Genomic DNA, 19,775 nt, shown 5'->3' on the forward strand with positions numbered 1-19,775 from the left:
TAGTTGTTTATCTTGCGGTTGTGACTCTGGGTGGCAAACATATGATTAAAAAAAACAAGGGAAGAAAAAATAGATAATCAATACATAGCATAATAACAGTGACATAATGTCAAATAATAAACACAACTCACATTAATGCAGAATCACAATGACAAGGCCCATCCTATCTCCAGACTCCTATGCCCATGGGAATTACAAGACTTAAACGTTAATTAGATCAATTAAAAAAGAACAAATGCTTGGAAACATTAATTCCCAACTTTTGTTATTTATTTTTTTTATTGAAAAAGTTTTTCAAATACAAATTTTTCCCCCTTTCCCCCCCTCCTCCCTAACCCCCCCTCGCCTTCCCCCCCCGTGGCTTCTTCAGAGTAAAACCCAAATTCATAACAGATTATATAATACTTTACCATCCCCTTGCTCCATCCCCCATATGCTGACCCTTTCTTTCTAATAATATTATTATATCCCCCTTATACTATACATTTCGAAATAACATTCTACTATAACATTATATAATAACTCCTAATTTGGCATAGTAATATTATTATATCCCCCACTTTAACAATTTTTACTCATGATCTACTCTTTTATTCCTCCCCCATACATGTATCTCTTAAATCAAATTTTTTTTGTATATTAATATGACATTTCAAAGCAACCTTCCACTATAAAACTATATAATAAATCCTAATTTAACATTTATTCAACTCATAGTCTGCCCATTTCCTCCACCCCCATAGATATATCTCTTAACTCAAATCTTTTACATATATTCATATCTAAACATAATAGATATATTAATATAACATAATATCCCTTTTCTTCAACTAAACCATCAATAAGCTAACCTATCTCCACCCACATTCCTACAGAACTACCATACATAATAGTTCTTGATCTCTTTATTCTTCTGCCCACACCACTAAGAAGTATTCCCTTATATAAATAAAATCCTCATATGACTTTAAACTTGTAATCCATATAATATCTTCTGTAGTGTCTTTCAGCTGGATTGTTAACTCCATCACCCATATTAGGGTAACATCACATCCTAATTCCAACAGTATGTTCGGTATCTTCAATTACCATCTGCCCCCGTCAACAATAGATGTCTTGATATATAAAAAACAACCACCCGAGTGACTTTATATTTGTATTCCATATAGTGTCTATAGTAGTGTCTTTCATCTAAATTATTAATTCCAACCACCGTAATAGGGTAACAACCAGATCTTCTGCGTGCCCCAATCCTATAACTCTCTTGCCTTGTAGCTCAACATAAACGTAATACATTTATCAAAGAATCCAAAAAAGATAATTCCAATCCAGTTATCCAACTGGATAATTCAGTTTAAGGCCCTTTTCACATCCCAAAAGTACAGCACTGCAGAGGTCTGTCACTGTCCTCAGGATAATATAAATCAATACTTTGCCTCAGCTATCTTTTCATATATTCAATCATCTCTTAGATAACTGGCATTGCACTGTTGTTTAGTTTAAAAGTTTTTTTGTTTTTGTAAGACCTGCTTCTTCTTTTCTTGACTTTTTGTGGGTTAGATCTCCATCCTGATTTCCTTTCTATAAATTGTATATCAACTATTTGGTTTTCATGCTGATCTATAACTTGATCTTGTTGGTTTTGCTTTTGCGGCTTAAGTCTCCATTCTGGTTTCTTTTCTTTAAGTTGTATATCAACTGATTGATTTCTATGCTGGTCTGTAACTTGATGAATCATCACATTAGAATCCAAAGCCGCCTCTCTTGTATTTATAAATAGTCCAGCTGTAACCTCTGAAGGAGAATCCAGAAGCTGCTCATCTACAAAGTCCTTTGTAACTTGTTGTTTTTCCATTACTTCCATCTCATTCTGCTTATCCTGAATTTCTATCTCTTGTTGATTTTGCTTTTCTTTATTCCACTCATGTATTATACATGAAGAAGTTGAACCCATTTTAAGAACCTTATAGTAAAATTCTTCCGCTTTTTCAACAGAGTTTAGTTGATATCTTTCTCCTTGATATCTCAATATTATACCAACTGGGACATCCCATCTGAATGAGATGTTTTGTTTGTTTAGCTCAGTCACCAAAAATCCGAATTTCTTTCTATCTTTTAATATCTTGGGCGGCAACTCTTTATATATCCAGATCTTTCTTCCATACAATTGTAGAGTAGAATTAAAAGATTTTTGCACAATATCATTTCTTATTTCTTTATCTGTAAAATAAATCACCACATCTCTAGGCAATTGCCTTTGCTTTGCAATCCAAGAATTTACTCTATAGGCCTTGTCGATCTTACAAGATACCTCCTCTGGATGAATCTTTAAAATCCCAGCCAAAACTTCAGCAGATATTTTTCTTAAATCATCTCTATTATTTTCCTGTAACCCTCTCATTCTAACCGCAAATTCTGTGAGCCTGTATTGCATCATTGTAACTTCTCTTTCAATCCCTTGTTTTATATTTTCTGTATTATAAGTCTCGTGATCAGCTTCCTTTTTAGACTTTACTTCAGAGCTATTGTCTTGAATATTTATCAATTCATTTTTCATTCTTTGTATTTTGTTGTTCAAATTATAAATCTTATCATCAACTTCCTCCATTTTAGACTCTAATAACTTGATATTTGTATCCATCTTTATAACTATTTCTGAAAAAGCATTAATCACTGTTACAATCTTTCTTTGTAGATTATCATACTTTAATTGTATGAATTCTTTAATTTCCTGCTTGAATTTTTCAAAATTCTGGTTCACAATCTCGTCATGTCTTGCCATTTCCTTCAAAACAAATTCTTTTAAATTAAAACCATCCTTCTGAGTCTGTAAACTCGAAACTTGCTCACATATTTGTAAATGGGGGAAACCCACCCACCCCCGCTGCTTGTTTGTCTGGCTTTGTTAATTTTAATGCCATCCTGCCACACAAACAAACTCTTTTTGAAGAAAGAGGATTTCTCTCCAACAAGATCAATATCAGATCTCCAAAAAAAAAAAAAAAAAAAAACTTAGAATAGAAATTTTTTCTTTTCTCTATTCTAGCCAGCACTGTTTGCTCCGCTACTTTGTAACTTGTTACGGAAGGACTTTCACTTTCGGCTACTTCTCAAGCCTCAGCGGTCGCCATTTTAAGCTTTTTTTTTCCTTCGCTTAGAAACGCTTATAAAATCATTAAAAATACTTGCAATTTAGGGTCCCAAGTCCAGATCTCATCCTCTTTATTTATTTATTTTTTTTTAAATAGTTTTTATTGAATATAAATATTAAAAAAGACATACGTAACATATACACAACAAACATTTATACAACATATACACAAAGAGTGTAATTTCTTCTTAAGCATTTTTTCAGAGTGACGTTCTACAATTCTACTTATAATATATTCCTTCACCTCTCTTTAATCTAATAATATTTTTTATTACATATATATGTATCAATCGGTAATATATCCCCTATATTTTTTGTATATTTCTAATTTTTAACCAATTATACCAATTATTCCATATTTTATAATAGTCTGATTCTTCTTTTTCTTGTAATTTTTTGGTTAACCTATCCATTTCAGCGCATTCTAAAATTTTCCCTATTACTTCTGTTTCACTTGGTATTTTTTCTTGTTTCCAATTTCTTGCGTAGGTTATTCTTGCAGCAGTTAATATGTGGATTGTAAGATATTTGATATCCTTAGGGTATGATTTGTTAAATATTCCTAATAAAAATGTTTCTGGTTCTTTTTCAATCTGTGTTTTTGTTATTTGTTCCAACCATTTTTTGATGTTAGACCAAAATTTCTTTGCTGCCGGGCACGTCCATCATAAATGATAGAAAGTCCCTTGTGCCTTTTTGCACTTCCAACAAATTGGGCTATTTTTAGGTTGTATTTTTGCCAATCTGGTTGGAGACATATGCCACCGATAAAACATTTTCAGTTGGTTTTCCTTGTACGCCGTTGCTTTCGTTAACTTTAGGTTTACCTGCCAGAACTTTTCCCATTTTTCCAAAGGTATTGTGTGTTTGATATTTTGAGCCCACTTGATCATCGTTTCTTTGACTGTCTCTTCTTCCAATTTGTAGCGTAGGAGAAATTTATAAATTCTACTAATTAATTTATTTTCTGAATCTAATATAATTTTATCTATTTCTTGTTTTTGATTATAAATTTCATATGTTTTTATATGTTCTCTATATTTGGATTGTATTTGAGTGTAAGTCCACCAGTCTATTCCTCTGTGTAAATCTATCTCCAATTGTTGTTTTGTCTTTAGTTTGCCTTGATAGTTAATTATATCTTTATATCTAATTATCTCATCCTCTTTAATTAAGCAATCTGTTGTTTTCATTGAAAGGCTTGATCTCGTCGCCTGGCTCTGCAAGAGGCAGAGGTCTCCCGAAGCCCGGAGCAGCGGCGAGGGAAATAGGGAGCCTCATCCTGCTTCGTCCCCAAGAGTAAAGGAAAAACTCTGGGGACTTCGCAGAGGGTTCTACCTACCCTCGCCTGCTCTATCTCACATTTCCTTATGGAAATGGAGTTTGTCGAGCCGCCTTTCAGATGTAAATGTGGCTCTTTACGAGCGACGGGGCTGGCGGTCTCAAAGGACCATCTGGTGGCAACAGAAATCAAACCGGAAGCGGCAACTTTTGTTATTTTTAACCAACTTCTTCTCCTTTTATGGAATATCTTAAAGTAGCTATTCTAAAAGTTCTGCTAAATTGATAATAGAATCACTTAAATAAAAAAAAATCATATCGTAGCTAGGCCGCAACCAGCAATGCTTAACTTTTTGAATGAGTGGCTGTCAGTGAGGTGTCCAAGTGAGGCGAGGTCTGAGCAAGGTGAGGTGTCCGAGCAGGCATTCATCAACGAAGTAGCTGGGCCACGTGGAAAGGGGAACTTATATAGGCTGGGGTGGGGTGGGTGGGCCGGAAGTGTCGAGTGGTGGGAAAAGCGAGCAAGCCAGAAAGAAGCGTTGACTGGGTAAGTGGGCAACCAGACGAATGGGCGGACATGGGCGGGGGGGAGGGATTATTGCTACCAGTTTGGCGAACCAATGGCAATCATTGCTACCGGTTCGGCCGAACTGGTCCAAACCAGTAGCATTTCACCCTTGGTATTGCAGAAGAAAAGTAGCTAATGTAACTATCCACAGAATGTATTCTATTTTAAGGTCAGGTATGCTGCCAGGTACAATTGGAGGGGGAATGGCAAACAGGGCTCTCTTATATTCTTTTTTTTTTTTTTTTTAATTTGATTTATATGCCGCCCTTCTCCGAAGACTCAGGGCGGCTTACAATGTGCTCAGCAATATAGGCAGTGGTGGGATTCATCCAGTTTGTACCAGTTCAGGAGAACTGTTTGTTAACTTTCTGAGTACTTTGCCGAACCGGTTGTTAGAAAAAAATCTCTTTTTCTCACTTTACAGGGCTAATCCTGTCAGAACTAATCCTGCCTCTGTATTGTTTCTAGCCTAATCCTTATCTTTATTGCCCTGTTTAAGTATTTTCAGAAAGTGCCTCTCCTACATTGTAACAGCTAATGGTTCTTGGCAGTACATCTGGACTAGCCAGAGCCTCTCTGGGGGTTTTTTGTTTGCTTGTTTGTTTGCTGGTACTTTGTTGGCTTGACTTTTTAAAAAGCTTTTTACACTGCTTGGGGTATGCTTTTGGGGTGTACTTCCAAGAGGCAGGATGCAAGCTTGGCACCCTGTCTGATTTTTTTTACTGCCTTTCTGGGGGCATGTGAACTTTCCTTAAATCTGGATGATTTCCTTAGGACAGTGTTGGTGAACCTTTTCAGCACTGAGTGCCAAAACGGGAACGCATGCATGTGCACTGGCTGCCTGATCTTCCAGTTTCTGGTGTGCATGCGCATGAGAAGACCAGCTGGCCGGTGCACATTTGCGCACTGGAAACCAGAAGAGCAGCTGCCCGGCACGCATGTCCAAGGAACAGGCAAAGGGGCCAGTCTGATTCAATCATATTCCTTTTTTTATATATGCATATTATAATGATATTATGGTACCCATGCAATAAATTGAATATGCTTAGAGCAGGGAACAGGTTCTGAATATCTGAGGCAATAAAAGAGATTGTGGTTTTAAAGATATAATAGGAGTAAAATTTACTGATAGTCTTTTTAAGGAATGGGCAGGTACTGTGGTTTATTTTCCTTTTCTTTAAATGATCTTCTGATAAACCTAATGTTACTATCCATACTTTTCAAATATGAAGCTAGAATCTTACATTGCTAGACAACTTTCTTGGACCTGATATCACACAGGTGTGTTAAACTACAGCATCTTTCTCCTAAAATGGAGATTGTTGATCTGAAAACACCAGGTTGAGAAAAATTCTGCTAGCTCATATTGAATAACTGATCTGCTTTCCTGTTCCTGTCTGTTGTAGCCCTGGCAGAGTAGGACACTGTGTTTGGGAGGAATCAATTTGCACTCACAAAGTTCAGTCACCACTATCATTTTTTGGACAAAAGGAAATATACCAAGTGGATTGAAAAAAAGCTTGCACAAAGTGTTGAAATACTGCTTCCAGCTATAACAGAAAAGCAGATTGGATCAATGGCATAAAGCAACTGTATTTTTTTTTTTTTGAGCTTCAAAGGATGGGAATATTCAGCTTCTACCTCACTTCCTCAGTATGGTTTCCTTTCTTCTCTTTCTACTAAAATGAATGTGAAAGAAATTGTGATAACAACATTTCAGTAAATTCTGCTTCTTTGATCTGACCCACTTGTTTTTACAGATCATGGGACAATTAAGAAAATCCTTGCTCCAGTTAATCAGACAGCCAGCAGTTGTTTGCTAGAGGAGATTCACATCTTCCCAAAGAAGCAATGGGAGCCCATCAAGAGCCTTCAGATTTTACACAGTCAGAGTGCTCTCTATGTGGGTCTTCAGAGAAGTGTGGTGAAGATCCCACTGAAGAGATGCCAGTTTTATAAAACATACAGGTAGCTGTCTGATTAGTTGATCTTGAATGATCTGGGCAGAAAGTTGAGTAAAATATAATTACAGGGTTACATAATTTAAAACTCTTTTCATTAAGTAATTATCTGAAGCAGAACAATTTTCAGTTTAATAGAGGAAAGACATCCATTGTAAAAAAAGGGTATACTATTGCTATTCTTTCACCAAAAAACAGTTTCCAAGTGCATTGAATGGCAGCCTACCCCTAATGAATTCAATTCAGTTGATTAATCTTTCAGTTAAACACTTCAGTCTCATAACTCTCCTATCTAAAGCAATTTTCCATCTTAGGCATTGTAGAACATTTCCAGAAAGTTATTATTAGCACCAGCAAACTACAATTATCAGTAGGAAAATTCAACACTTAGGTTGAAAAAAGTGCTACCTTCTGTTCAGGGACAGTGAAGAAGTATTTGAAGAATTTGGGATAGATTTTAAACAATAAAAAAGAGGGGGCTAGCCCTTTTTCTTGCTTTGCCTGGAGAATAATAATCTCCAGGTTATAGTTAGGCAGGTATAGAATAAATAAAACAGAGGAAAAGACTTATCTACGGGTAGTCCTTGACTTATGACCTTAATGGAGCCTGAAAATTTCCATTGTAAAGTCATGGCAGTTGTAAGTCAAGGTACCCACATGTCAAGACCCAATTTTCTGACTTTTTATTTTTGTGATGGTCATTAAGCAAATGCTGCAGTTGTTAAGGAAACACCACAATTGTTAAGCGAACCAAGGTACTCCTCTGGGTATTTTCTGCCAGAAATGGGCAAAAAGACTGGAAACTATCAAAAAAACTTTGTAAATCATGGTCATCTGATCATGCAACTGGCCATAAAGTTATGCCAATTAAGAAGTGTCAAAATGCAGTCATGTGACTGCAGGGGTATATACAGCCTTTGGATCTCCTGAATTGTATCATAAGTAATTTTTGGAGGGTCCTTCATAACTACAAACAGTGCTAAGGGAACAGTCATTAAACAAGAATTACCTATACCTCCATCTTCAGGCTGTTTGTCTTACTCAGTAGGTCTTTAGATGCACATTAATGAATGTTGATTCTTTCTCATGAAGAAAAATATGAGAATTTCTGTGATGTTTTCAATTTAATTTTTTTCAGCACATGTGTTGGATCCCAGGATCCTTATTGTGGCTGGGACTTGGTGCTAAGGAAATGCACACCATTGGAAGAAAGCGTGAGCATGAGTCAATGGGAGCAAAGCATCTCTCTCTGTCCAGTAAGTAGAATTCAGATACATCATCCTTTTTCAAGTTGTCTGAATCCAAGTGATTTCCACAGAATCCATCATATTCATGATAACCATTTCATTATTGTAATTATTTATAATATTCTCCTTAAAGCAATTTACAATTAAAAAAAAATAAATAAAAATTCAAAAATATTCTAAACCAGAAAAGGTTCAAACTGAAACACTGAAACCAGAAAAGAGCAATTGGTGATAATTGCTGGAGCCTTCTAGGGTGATTGTACCGCTAGCCCACCCACCACATCTCTTCAGGTATTCTTTGTACAGAGCAACTAACGGCAAATGATTTTATCAAAACAATATCAGTTGGTGTGTTTTGTCTGTCAGAGTTACATACTTCGTGTTTTTCACTATTCTTAGCAAGCTTTTGTAAGGCATAATTTGTATATATGAGTCATAAAGTTACCCACCTACAATTTACACACACACACACACACACACACACACACACAAACATACACACATGCATATATATGTATGTGTATGTATGTATGTATGTATGTATGTATGTATGTATGTATATGCAATCACTGAAGCAATAGAATATTGATGGGGTGGTGGTTAGGGAAGTCTTTGGGAAGATGGAAACTGATTTAAGACTGAAGGGAAGGGAGAAAAATTCTGTTTAGAAACAGAATAGAGTAGCAAAAGGTTCATAGCAATAAATGAAGATGGAGGTCACAAAATATGTGGGTTGAGAAAATTAGGAAAGAACTAAAAAGATGAAGAAGGACAATAGCAAAGAAAAGTCTGAAGCAGTGATAACAAAAAGTGCCATATGTCTTTGACTGAAGTTAGGTGTCATCAAGATGGGCTCAGCTCCTGGTAAAAAATACAAGGATAAATGGTCCCATCTTAACCTGCCCAAGCATTAACTCATAGTTCTTCCAAGGACATTCTTGTTATCTCTGTGATGCCACCTATCCATCTTATCTACTGCTCCCTCAATCTTGCCAACCAAACTTATTTTCTTCTACTTCATCATCCTTCCCATCAGTATGTAAGCTTCTGCTTGCTGATCATCACCTCAAGGGAACAATCAGACTTTATTTGATTCAGGACTGATTGATCATTTTTCTTGCCATCCATAGTACTTTCAGAAACAATCTCTAGATCTATAAATTGAAGATGTCTGTCTTTTTCTCTCCATGTTCTGCTTTCAAAGCCATACATTATCACTGGAAAGAACAGTGCTTTAAGCTGTTATTGTTGAAGAGTCCATAACCTAAATAAATAAATAAGTCTTATCTAGGTTTTTCATTGCCTTCCATCCTAAAATTAATCTCTACCTTACTTCTCCAGCACATTGCCCATCTTTATCTGTTCCCTTGGGCCCAAGGAATCAAAGTTATCCACCATCTTCAGTTCTAGGCTGTCATGTGTAAGTTTTCTAAGCAGGTTGACATTACCTTTGTGTTCTTAAAGAAGAAAGAAACAGATTGAATTAAGTGAAAAGTGGTCCCAGAGGCAGGGCTTTGCATGAAATAAAACAGAAAGATAAAAGGGAAAATCTAACAGATATTAAGGAAGAAGCGGGAAGCCAAGAGAATTTTAGAAAAGGAGATGGGCTGAGGATCTACTTCACACAGAGTTGAGGAACAAGATTTCCTTCTGATATTGTTAGCTAATCATTTTTAGTTTGTTTTTAAATACATTAATGCCAGATGTTTGGAAATCTATGGTTGTCACTGTTCTGCCCAGAAATTTAAGAAGGGCAAGAAATGTTGTTAATATTCTATATTCTGAGATGGTCATTCATAAAGCCCTTAAAAAGAAGAGAGAGTAGAATTTTGCAGGGATCTGACCTTGGCTACTTTTCAGAAGCCTTAAGTACTCTTCATCTATATCTGTTGCTCCCAAATCCATTCAGCCAAAGCATTTATTTTGATCCATTCATATTTCTTGAAAACCCCATATTTCATGGGATTGAATAAAATGGTATTGTTTCCTCAATATACTGAGGATAATTCATGCTGCCCATTCCCTTTTTCCAGAATTGAATATTTCAAAATCACTGCCACAAGAACTTCTAACCACTATCCCCACTGGCTCTGATGTTCATAAAGGAGTTCACATTCTACAGAAACCCTGGACTCCTACAGATTACCTATGAGGGTAATCTCCATAGACAATTGAGCCAGTCTATCTCATTTCTTTCCCGCCTGCCCCCCCACCCCCGGGTCTTAGGATATGCAGAAATAGCACACATATCTCTGGCTATTAATGCACACACCAAAGTTTTGTTCTTTCCTTAAATTCACAAGGCCTTTCTTGTTTTAGTGAGCAGACTCCCCCTTTACAACAGATGGTCCTAGATGTGGGTGCACTTACACTTACGAGCTGTCTGAAGTATTTGTAGATAATTTCCCCCTTTCTGTTGTTTTCCACATTGACCTTTAGAGAGTTTATTTGAATATGCTCATTTTGTGACTTAGTACAAAATGTTCTAGTGACTGATGCTTTTCATACAGTAATATTGCCAGGTGGAGCAAGACATAAATGTATGTATATTTTTGTGACACAAATGTTTTCAGGATAGAGAATCAGAAGTTGAATATGTACGGAAACCACTTTCAGTACCTTACACAGGCTCTCTATGTTTAAGAGTCTGTTTTCACTTGAAACACTGAATTTCTTTTTTATTTATACATAGGAATCAAATGACAAAACAGAGGAACGAGCTATTCTAATTGAGCCCCACAGAATCAAAAGTAATATGGGTGGAACTAGAAAGCAACTTTCTGATGCCCAATTATAATATTTGCAGATGGTAGGCATCTAGCACAGTTGCTCTGCCACTGGATTTGATGGCTCTGGCTGTCTCTACCTTGAGACAGCTGGCATGGCAGGCAGCTGGTAATAAGTTTTGCATGCAAGGTGGCCATGATTCAGCAGCTTCAGCTGCCGCAGTGACTCCTGAGTAGAAAAAAAATCCTTCTATTAGGATAATAACTGCAACCTTCAAACTAAATGTATCTGTATACAGAGAAAAGGTGAAGAAAGCATTTTGTTCTGAAACAAAAATTGAAATTTTCAAAAGTTGAAAATTTGTCATGGGGGATGAGAAAAATCCACAGGATTGTCCTCCGAGGGCTGTAATGTGTGTTACCCATTAAAGCCCTTGCAGGATTATTTTACGGATTTTTAGCTTGCTTTTCAGGGCATAATGACCATTTGCTCCATGCAAGTACTTCCTTTACGTAGAAATTTAGTGTGTCAGGAAATTTAGCTAGATCCCTTATGTCTGATGTGCTAATTTCCTGTAGCAGAATGTAGTCTTTTTTTAAGGGGGAAAATTAATTATGATTAGCCATTCTCTTGGAAATAGTATAGATTAGCAGTAAATGTATCTCATCACTCTTTTAACTCTGGCTCAGCTACCATTAATTTCGTCTGTATTGTAATATGAAAAATCATATGAAAATGAACACAAAATATGTTTTTATTATAATTGGAAGAAATACATCATATACATATGCCTTATTCTGAAGTCACATTAAGCAACATTTAACATAATGAGAATGAGTCATAAAGACTTGTGAACTTTCCCTACCCTTTCATTTATGAAGATTTCAGAAGCATTCACTTTTAATTTGATTTAACCATGATTTGTCATCTGACCTCATAAATTTATTTGGAAGAAACTTCTTGATTAGAGGTCATCTCCTCACTGATGAATTATAGTATCTTCATTGCATCACCAACCTTTCCCTGCAGTGTTGTAATCCATGTTCTCATTACTTTCATTTTGGCCTAACAATGGTGGGTGACAATATAAGTTGCTTATAGAGTATAAAGGAAAGGACTGTAAGTTGTGAAACCAACTTATTCAAACCAACCATCATGCAAACAATATATAAAATATAATTAAGTAAAAGTAAAAGCACAATCCTTGGAGTTTCTCATGGTCTTGCTGGATTGATGGGATCGTGTAAGCCATTACTTCCCAAGCTTTTTCCTTCATTACCCAAATCTGCTTATCAGAAAGTCTTTTTTACCATTTATCAGAATCAGTGGTGGGTTGCTTTCGGTTTGCAATGGTTCGAGCAAACTGGTAGTGGTGGCAGTGGGAGGCTCCACCCACCCGCCCAGATGTCATCAAAAAATGCTCTGCACATGCGCAGAAGCTTCTGCGCATGTGCAAAAGTGCCATGCACTCGCAAAGTGAGCGAGCGCACCCACACGCTGCCAATAGCAAACCAGTAGTGCTGGGATTTAAAATCCACTACTGATCAGAATGTCTTTGCTATGTTTAGATAATGGGTTTATAATTGTTACTTTAAAAAAAGATTTTGGGAAGAACTGGTGTAAACTGAACACTTGTTCCACCTTGTTCTTATAGCAGGAAACCAGAGTTTGCTTGCTTATCTATTTATTTATTTTTTTTAGAAACAGACAACCCTCTCATAGCAATAACTGGGCAACATAAAAAAATTAAAATCATAAAATTAAACTAGGAGTCCAGATAACAAATGCCCAATGTTGAGAAAAGTACAACTAGGAAAAAAAATCACTAAAAACAATCAATTAACAGAGTTTGCTTAATTTCCTTGCTCAGATACTCAGTGGGGGGCATCTTAGCAGGCCACATGAAAAGCAGAACAATATTCACTCACTTAGTGTTTGAGCATGTATTCACAGCTCATGACTGCAGATGTAAGAAAATCTGGCGAGGCCATGTGGTTTTGGCAACCAATGGCATGACAGTTGCAAGGTCCTTTTGCAGTTCTTTTTCTTTTATTTCTTTTGGTTTATTACTCATTGAAATCTTAGCTAAATCTTAGCTAAACAGTCTGGAAACAACGTTCAATTTTCAGTCAGTGTGTGTACAAAGTACATTCTTTATTTCTGCAACTTGATGTAGGAGTTTTTCCCTCAGTGTTTTTCTTGCCCAGCAAGCCCTTCAAAAATGTGATGGTTAAATTTATACCTGCCTTTCTGCTTATAAATAATCTTATTATATATACACACACACCACTATGCTACATAGTATATAAGCCTTCAATCAATGAATATATTAAAATTATTGTCGTTAAAGTGCTAGCCTAGAAAGCAGCAGGAGTTCTAGGCTTCCCTTAGTTACATGAAAGCTGGCTAGGTAACTTTGGGTGAGGACCATGTGGGCTGTTAAGTGAGGACCTCATATGACCTCCATCTTCCTGACAGCTTCCCCTTTGACTTCGCTTGTGAAAAGCTATCAGGGAATGTTGCACTTTGCAATTATATGACTCAGGAACTTCAATGTTGTAATTGAAAGCTAGGTACCAAGCACCTAGATAACAATTGTGTAACTGCAGGGATGCTGCAAGAATTATAAGTATGGCATCCCATTATAACTATCATTCATTCAGTGCTGTCATATACCCATGTTTCCCCGAAAATATGATCGGGTCTTATTTTGTTTTGGGCTCCAAAATAAACACTAGAGCTTATTTTTTGGTGGGTGTCTTATTCTTTTCTATGTACAGGAGGCCCATTTCTTCTGCTTGCTTGTGGTGGGACAAGAGGCTGTGTGACATGCCAGTGCCACTGCCACAAGTTGTGGGCTGGAGCTGGAATTGCCCCATGTGCCTCGCATCGGCTTATCTCAGGGCCCCTGCAGCCAGGCCACCCTTGCTCTGACATTTGCTTCATTTCATGACAGCGGCTCTGACATCTCCGTCCAGTAGGACTCCGCATGGCCGCTGGCCCACTTCTTCCTCATGCCCGCAACGGAGCAGGAGGCCAAGCGACATGCCAGTGCCATAGGTGCCACGGCTACAAAGTGAGGCGAGGAGACGGAGCTGCCCCACGCTCCCCACACCGGCTTACCTCAGGGCCCTTGCAGCCAGGCCATCCGCGCCCTGACACCTGCCTCACAAGTGGAAGAAGTGGGCCAACCGCCATGTGGGCTTCTGCTGCACATGGCTGCTGGTGTTGCCATCGCAAGGCAGATATCAGGTGTGGATGGCCTGGCTACAGGAGCCCTGAGGAAAGCCCTTGTGGGATGCATGGGGCAGCTCCACCACCAACCCATCTTACCTCATGGCCACTGTGTCCAACTAGACAGAATGGGTAGGCGCTGGCTCTTAAGTAGCACTTATTTTGGAAGTAGGACTTATATTAGGTGCACATGTAAAAACATGCTAGGGCTTATTTTTGGGATAGGGCTTATTTTCAGGGAAACGGTATTTGACGGGCATTGAACAAGTGGTTGTTAAATGAGGACCACTTGTAAAATCAATTTAACAGTTAAAAGCTTGATGAAACAGGCATCTTTTTGCTCACTTTCCTGAATCCTGAGATAAATTTCTTGAGAGTATTCCATTAGCTTAGAAGCAAGATAGGATAAGGCCATTCTTTGCATACTAGATAGCAAAGCATCTGGCAGAAGTTCCATCAAAAGGGCCTGTTCTGCTGCTGTAAACACTGCAGTTGATACTGATAGAAGAGAATATTTGTAGCTGAAGATTGAACTATGGAGTCCTTGGTGCTCTCTGAGCTTGGTAATTTCCATGCAGACATTTCATTATCAAACTAGGTAATATGAGCATATTGATATTATCTAGTTTGGTAATGAAATGTCTGCAAGCAGACAACCAGTTTCAGAGAACAACAGAGACCCCAGGTTGCAGTTGGTTGATTCATAGCACTTAGCAATAGCACTTAGACTTACATACCGCTCCATAGTGCTTTACGGCCCTCTCTTAAGTGGTTTACAGAGTCAGCATATTGCCTCCAACAATCTGGGTCCTCATTTTACCAACCTCGTAAGAATGGAAGGCTGAGTCAACCTTGAGCCGGTGGGGATCAAATTGCTGGCAGTTGGCAGAGTTAGCCTGCAATACTACATTCTAACCACTGCGCCATCAAGGCTCAGTGTATGTATTAGATTCATAATGGGAGAGGTGGTCCCTACGACAGGGTAAGCCATATACAAGTAAATGGTTCCTTAGGCAACCCGGTCATAAGATGTTTAAAGCTTTATAAACTAGCAATACAATTTAAAATTAGTTTGAGCTAATTCATAATTAGAACATAACTGTTTGTACATGTATATAAAAAGAGCCTCCCCTGCACATCTTAAGAATATTGTGACAAGGCTGTGCTTGTCCAACAAAAGTTGCCAGGTACAAGGTGCTCTTGATCAGTGAGACAAGTTGGACCTGTAACATATAGTGGATTATCTGTTACTTTAAATGTGATCACTGGAATGTATTCTTTTCTCCTTTGATTTCCAGAAGAGGAATTTGACTGTGGATGGCCATTTTGGTTCCTGGTCAGAATGGAAGCCTTGTACACATGTAGATGGATCAAGTGTAGGCATTTGCCTCTGTAGAACACGCTTATGTGACAATCCGGTTCCAAAATGTGGGGGTCGCCAGTGTGAAGGGTCAAGTATTGAGATTGTTAACTGCTCTAGGTATGTAAAAAGTAAAATTAATAATGTAATATTTAATTCTTGGAAGATTATTTTGTATATCCCGGTCATTGCTGACAATAGAACTGCTTCATATTTTATAGGCCTAAGATAAGCCACAGTAATACAATATATTACATATATTGTATGTTTGACAACAAGTACTTTTGGCTGCAGCTGGTGATAAAATGTGCCACTTATCAGGGCTCCAACTGCAGCAGCAAGCACAAAAATGCTTCCATTCCCACTTAGTGCAGAATAAAATATAGATCTTGCAACCAATTTGGTCCAGTCTTACTTTCTGGTTATGTTCAGATTCTGCCTTTTCAGGATTAATGGGCAGATCTGGATCCCAAACTTTGTGACATTAAGGAATTGTGATTGAACATTGCAATCTCTTAAGTATCAAATGTCAAAGGGTACTCAGTGTGAAACGTGGATTTCTTACTGTTAAAATACTGAATAATTCTTTAGTCTTTTAAAAACAAAGAACTATGACAGAAAAACAGCCCATTTGCTCTAGTGCTTAAGGCTCCAGGCTAGAAACCAAGAGACTGTAAGTTCTAGTCCTGCTTTAGGCTTGAAAAACCAAGTGGGTGATTTTGGTTAGTCACTATCTCTCAGCCCAACTCATCTCACCATTTGGTGAGGACAGAAGGAGGAAGTAGATTTGTTCACCATTTTGAATTACTTATTATAAAAATAATAAATGTGGCATAAAAAAATCTTCCAAAATCCTCCCCTATAGAGTCTTAAATTACCTACTGTGTAGCAGACCTGTTTACCTCAATCGTTGTTGGGGTTTTTTGGGGGGAACTCATGAACTCAGCCTATATATACTGTTTTGCCTACTTTTTTTTAACCCTCGGTTCTATATATTGAGGGAATATGGTTCTAAACCAAAGTGTGGTTTTCAAATATGTACTGGTTTTAAAAGTATGTGGAGTCATTTGATACAATAAGAGAGAACAATAAGAGAGAAGAGAGATCTTTGCTACCTTGGAAAGATTTTAAAACTCGCTGTGGTTAAAATATGATTAACTATTTCATGAGTTCCATGATTTAAAAATTTGCAATTATATACATATCTGAAATTTGGCAAACTCTGATTTAGCTATTCAAGTTTTTTTTTTTAAAGTGCATACAGCTGAAATATTGTCAGCCCTTTGAGGTAGTTAAAACAAGAAACCAAAAACATGAGTATTAATATTATCTTTATTGTAAGGTTAAAGTAACAGAATCTTACAAAAGTCTGAAAGCACTTCCACCCTCCCCTGCCTTTACTTTCCAGAGAAAGTAGGGAGGGTCCCTTCTGAGATACTTTCTCCACCCCCTTTCCTTCTGTGGTCTTTCTCTTGTCCAACTGTTGTCCTGTTTGTGGCTCTTTCTACAATCTCCCAAAGTTATTCCCACAACACATTAATAAAAACACATGGTTCTTTTATTTTAGTGTAATAAAAAATCATGTGAGAATGGGTAATATGCTGAATTATGATATCTTGTCTTATGACTTTTCCAATGATGATTTTGTTTAGATCAAAATATGCACAACCTATGACCCAATGATTGCAAAAACAACAACAACAAAAACAATAACCAGAACACTTTAACATAATTGCAAAGTTGCTTAATTGATGGAAAGATTTAAAAGAATACTTCAGGTTGGAGAAATTATGTTGTGGAAGGATTTCCTCAAGAATGTCTCAACTGGGAAAAATTGAATTTTCTGGCAGAACAGAGGATCTAACCATGTAATTAAGCCCATGTTAGATTGTCCAGTTTTTAAAAGCTGATTGGGATAATGAGATTGGGATAATGAGATTCTCTAGAGTTAACGAAAGGATATTTAATTGTTTTGTTGATCATTATTGTTGCTCCAGGTACCCCACAAAGAGCTTTTTCCCTTGTGGAATCAAATATTTCTTTGGACACGCAGACCTAGAAATTACTGAGCATGATTTATTGTTCTTACAGAAATGGAGGGTGGACTCCATGGTCAGCTTGGTCTCCTTGCAGCACCACTTGTGGAATAGGCTTTCAAGTACGTCAGCGTTCCTGCAATAACCCAAGCCCTCGCTACGGAGGCCGTGTATGTGTTGGGCAGAACCGTGAAGAGAGGTAAGAGGCTAATATCTCCATCATCTGCTTCCCCTTTGTTTGTATCTGTGTTACCATGTTGTATTTCTTTAATGTATTTCCTTAATTCTAAAAATAGAGTATAACTGGACTTACCTCACAGAATATAGAAAAAAATTAAATAAAATTAAAATGATTAACATTAAACAGATAAAATTAAAATTAAAGAGAAAAAATTGAAGAAGAACTCCTTTTAGGCTTACATATTAAAATGGAGATAATCCATGTTGGAAAATATAAAACACGGTTATTATGATCTGGAAATCTACAGGTGAATGAAGGAAAAAGCATCCATCAGAAAATATAATTAATACAAGATGATGGTATTGATCTGATACCACTGTTTTGCAAACCAGGAGATGCCCCAAATTAGTAATTACAGTACAAGCTACCCCAAAACCCAAATCAAACAATATAATTTTAAAGGCAAATTATTGCATTCATTCATGGATGAAATGAGCTGATATTAACCATCTTTTTCAAAGTTGATCCAGAGATAATTATTTTGCAACACATAAATAAAAGAAACCAAAATATTCTAACATACTTCCAGTTTATTCCTATTATTATTGTTTTCAGTAGTTACCTGGAAATTTCTTCTTCCTGGAAACAGAGGCTGAAAGAGAATCGTATCAGTTTTAAAGGAAGAAAACATTTTTCATTTCTGGGAATTGAGGTGTTGAAAGAATTGATTCCATCTAGATGCTAGAATTCAGTCTAAGAGAAAAGTGTGTATTCTGTTCAGATGCTGTCCATCATTCGAACGCCAGCTGTGATTGTCAGACCTGAAATTTTATTTTACAATTTAATGACTAATGTAGTCTTCTATACCATGCTCACTATAACTCTATGAGTATACGTACATGTATTTTTTAAAGCAGAGAAAAGGGCAAAAAATGCCACAAGAATAACAAACGTAGGCTCAGACAGACATTTTAGCCATGCAGTTTAAGAAAAATGTGAATAAACGGAGACATTATACACAACTATAATTTGGAAAGACATAAAATAAAGAGATGTCTCCCCAAGTATAGACGTGAGAAGGAGCCAATGAAAGCAAATGCTTATGAATTTCAGGACAGATAAGATCCTTCGTTACACATCATGCATTCTGATTGTGTGTTAGCAATGCATGCTGCATGTAACTCTGTGCTGGAATATAGACAACAGGTAATCCATTACAAGGTAGTCCATTAATTGCAGCTGCTAGCTTACTTAGGATAATATGATCATGTGTCAGAAAAAAATCAGTTGTGGTTGTGACATCCTGGCCAGAAAATGCCAGATTGATTGATACTTTCCTTTCCATGGATAGACAACATTGTATAGCATTTAATCTAGGTATGACTAAAGCTGGTAACTCAGTCTACATTTTATATTATTAAGAAAGTTGTCTAATACCCTTGATTGACCAAACCTCTGATGGGTGATGATGAAACTTAGTATTTGTGGGCCTATCTGCAAAAAGAACAAAGAAATAACAAATTAAAAAAAGAATTTGTTGTGTCTATGAAACTAAGGAGTAGGAAGGATGTAATAGATCTAAATGAAGGTAGTCTGATCTTGCAGAATGGAGTTGATTGGTATATGCAGGGAGGAGTGTAGGATTAATTATGAATGCAAAATATATGTTAAAAATATGAACTGTTACCATCTGGGGTTGCAAGTACATCTGAAAATAGGAATTCTTAAAAGAGAAGATAGCCAGTGAATAGTGGTAAAGAAGAAAGGCTGGATGAGTTTTGGAGAAAATTGTGCAACATAAAAGAATGAAATCTGGGGGAGGAGAGGACTCATTTTTCTGGGTGATATGAATAGATTGGTTGGAACAACACAAGACAATAAAATAAACAGTCATTTGGAGTTTCAAGATGAACATGCTTAGACCTGCTAACAAAAAATTATATTTCATAAATGTAGTTTAAGCATTAACCTATTCATACAGACACATGGGAAAAAATGAATATAAAAACAAAAGTAAGGCAGATTTGAT

General features: G+C 36.9%; 1 protein-coding gene across 3 annotated transcripts in view; it reads left to right on the forward strand.

Moving 5' to 3' along the window:
• The window catches only part of SEMA5A (semaphorin 5A), a 228,959-nt gene that overhangs the window by 163,719 nt on the left and 45,465 nt on the right, over positions 1 to 19,775 (forward strand). For all 3 annotated transcript variants that reach the window (XM_060691100.2, XM_087890210.1, XM_087890209.1), the window contains 4 exons: positions 6,761 to 6,968; positions 8,100 to 8,217; positions 15,468 to 15,649; positions 17,621 to 17,764. In XM_060691100.2, coding sequence (XP_060547083.1) covers positions 6,761 to 6,968; positions 8,100 to 8,217; positions 15,468 to 15,649; positions 17,621 to 17,764 — 652 coding nt within the window. The remainder of the gene's footprint in view (positions 1 to 6,760; positions 6,969 to 8,099; positions 8,218 to 15,467; positions 15,650 to 17,620; positions 17,765 to 19,775) is intronic.

Source organism: Pantherophis guttatus, chromosome 3 (assembly GCF_059756535.1).
Source record: "Pantherophis guttatus breed Tessera chromosome 3, ASM5975653v1, whole genome shotgun sequence".
In the NCBI taxonomy this organism is placed as follows: Eukaryota; Metazoa; Chordata; class Lepidosauria; order Squamata; family Colubridae; genus Pantherophis; species Pantherophis guttatus.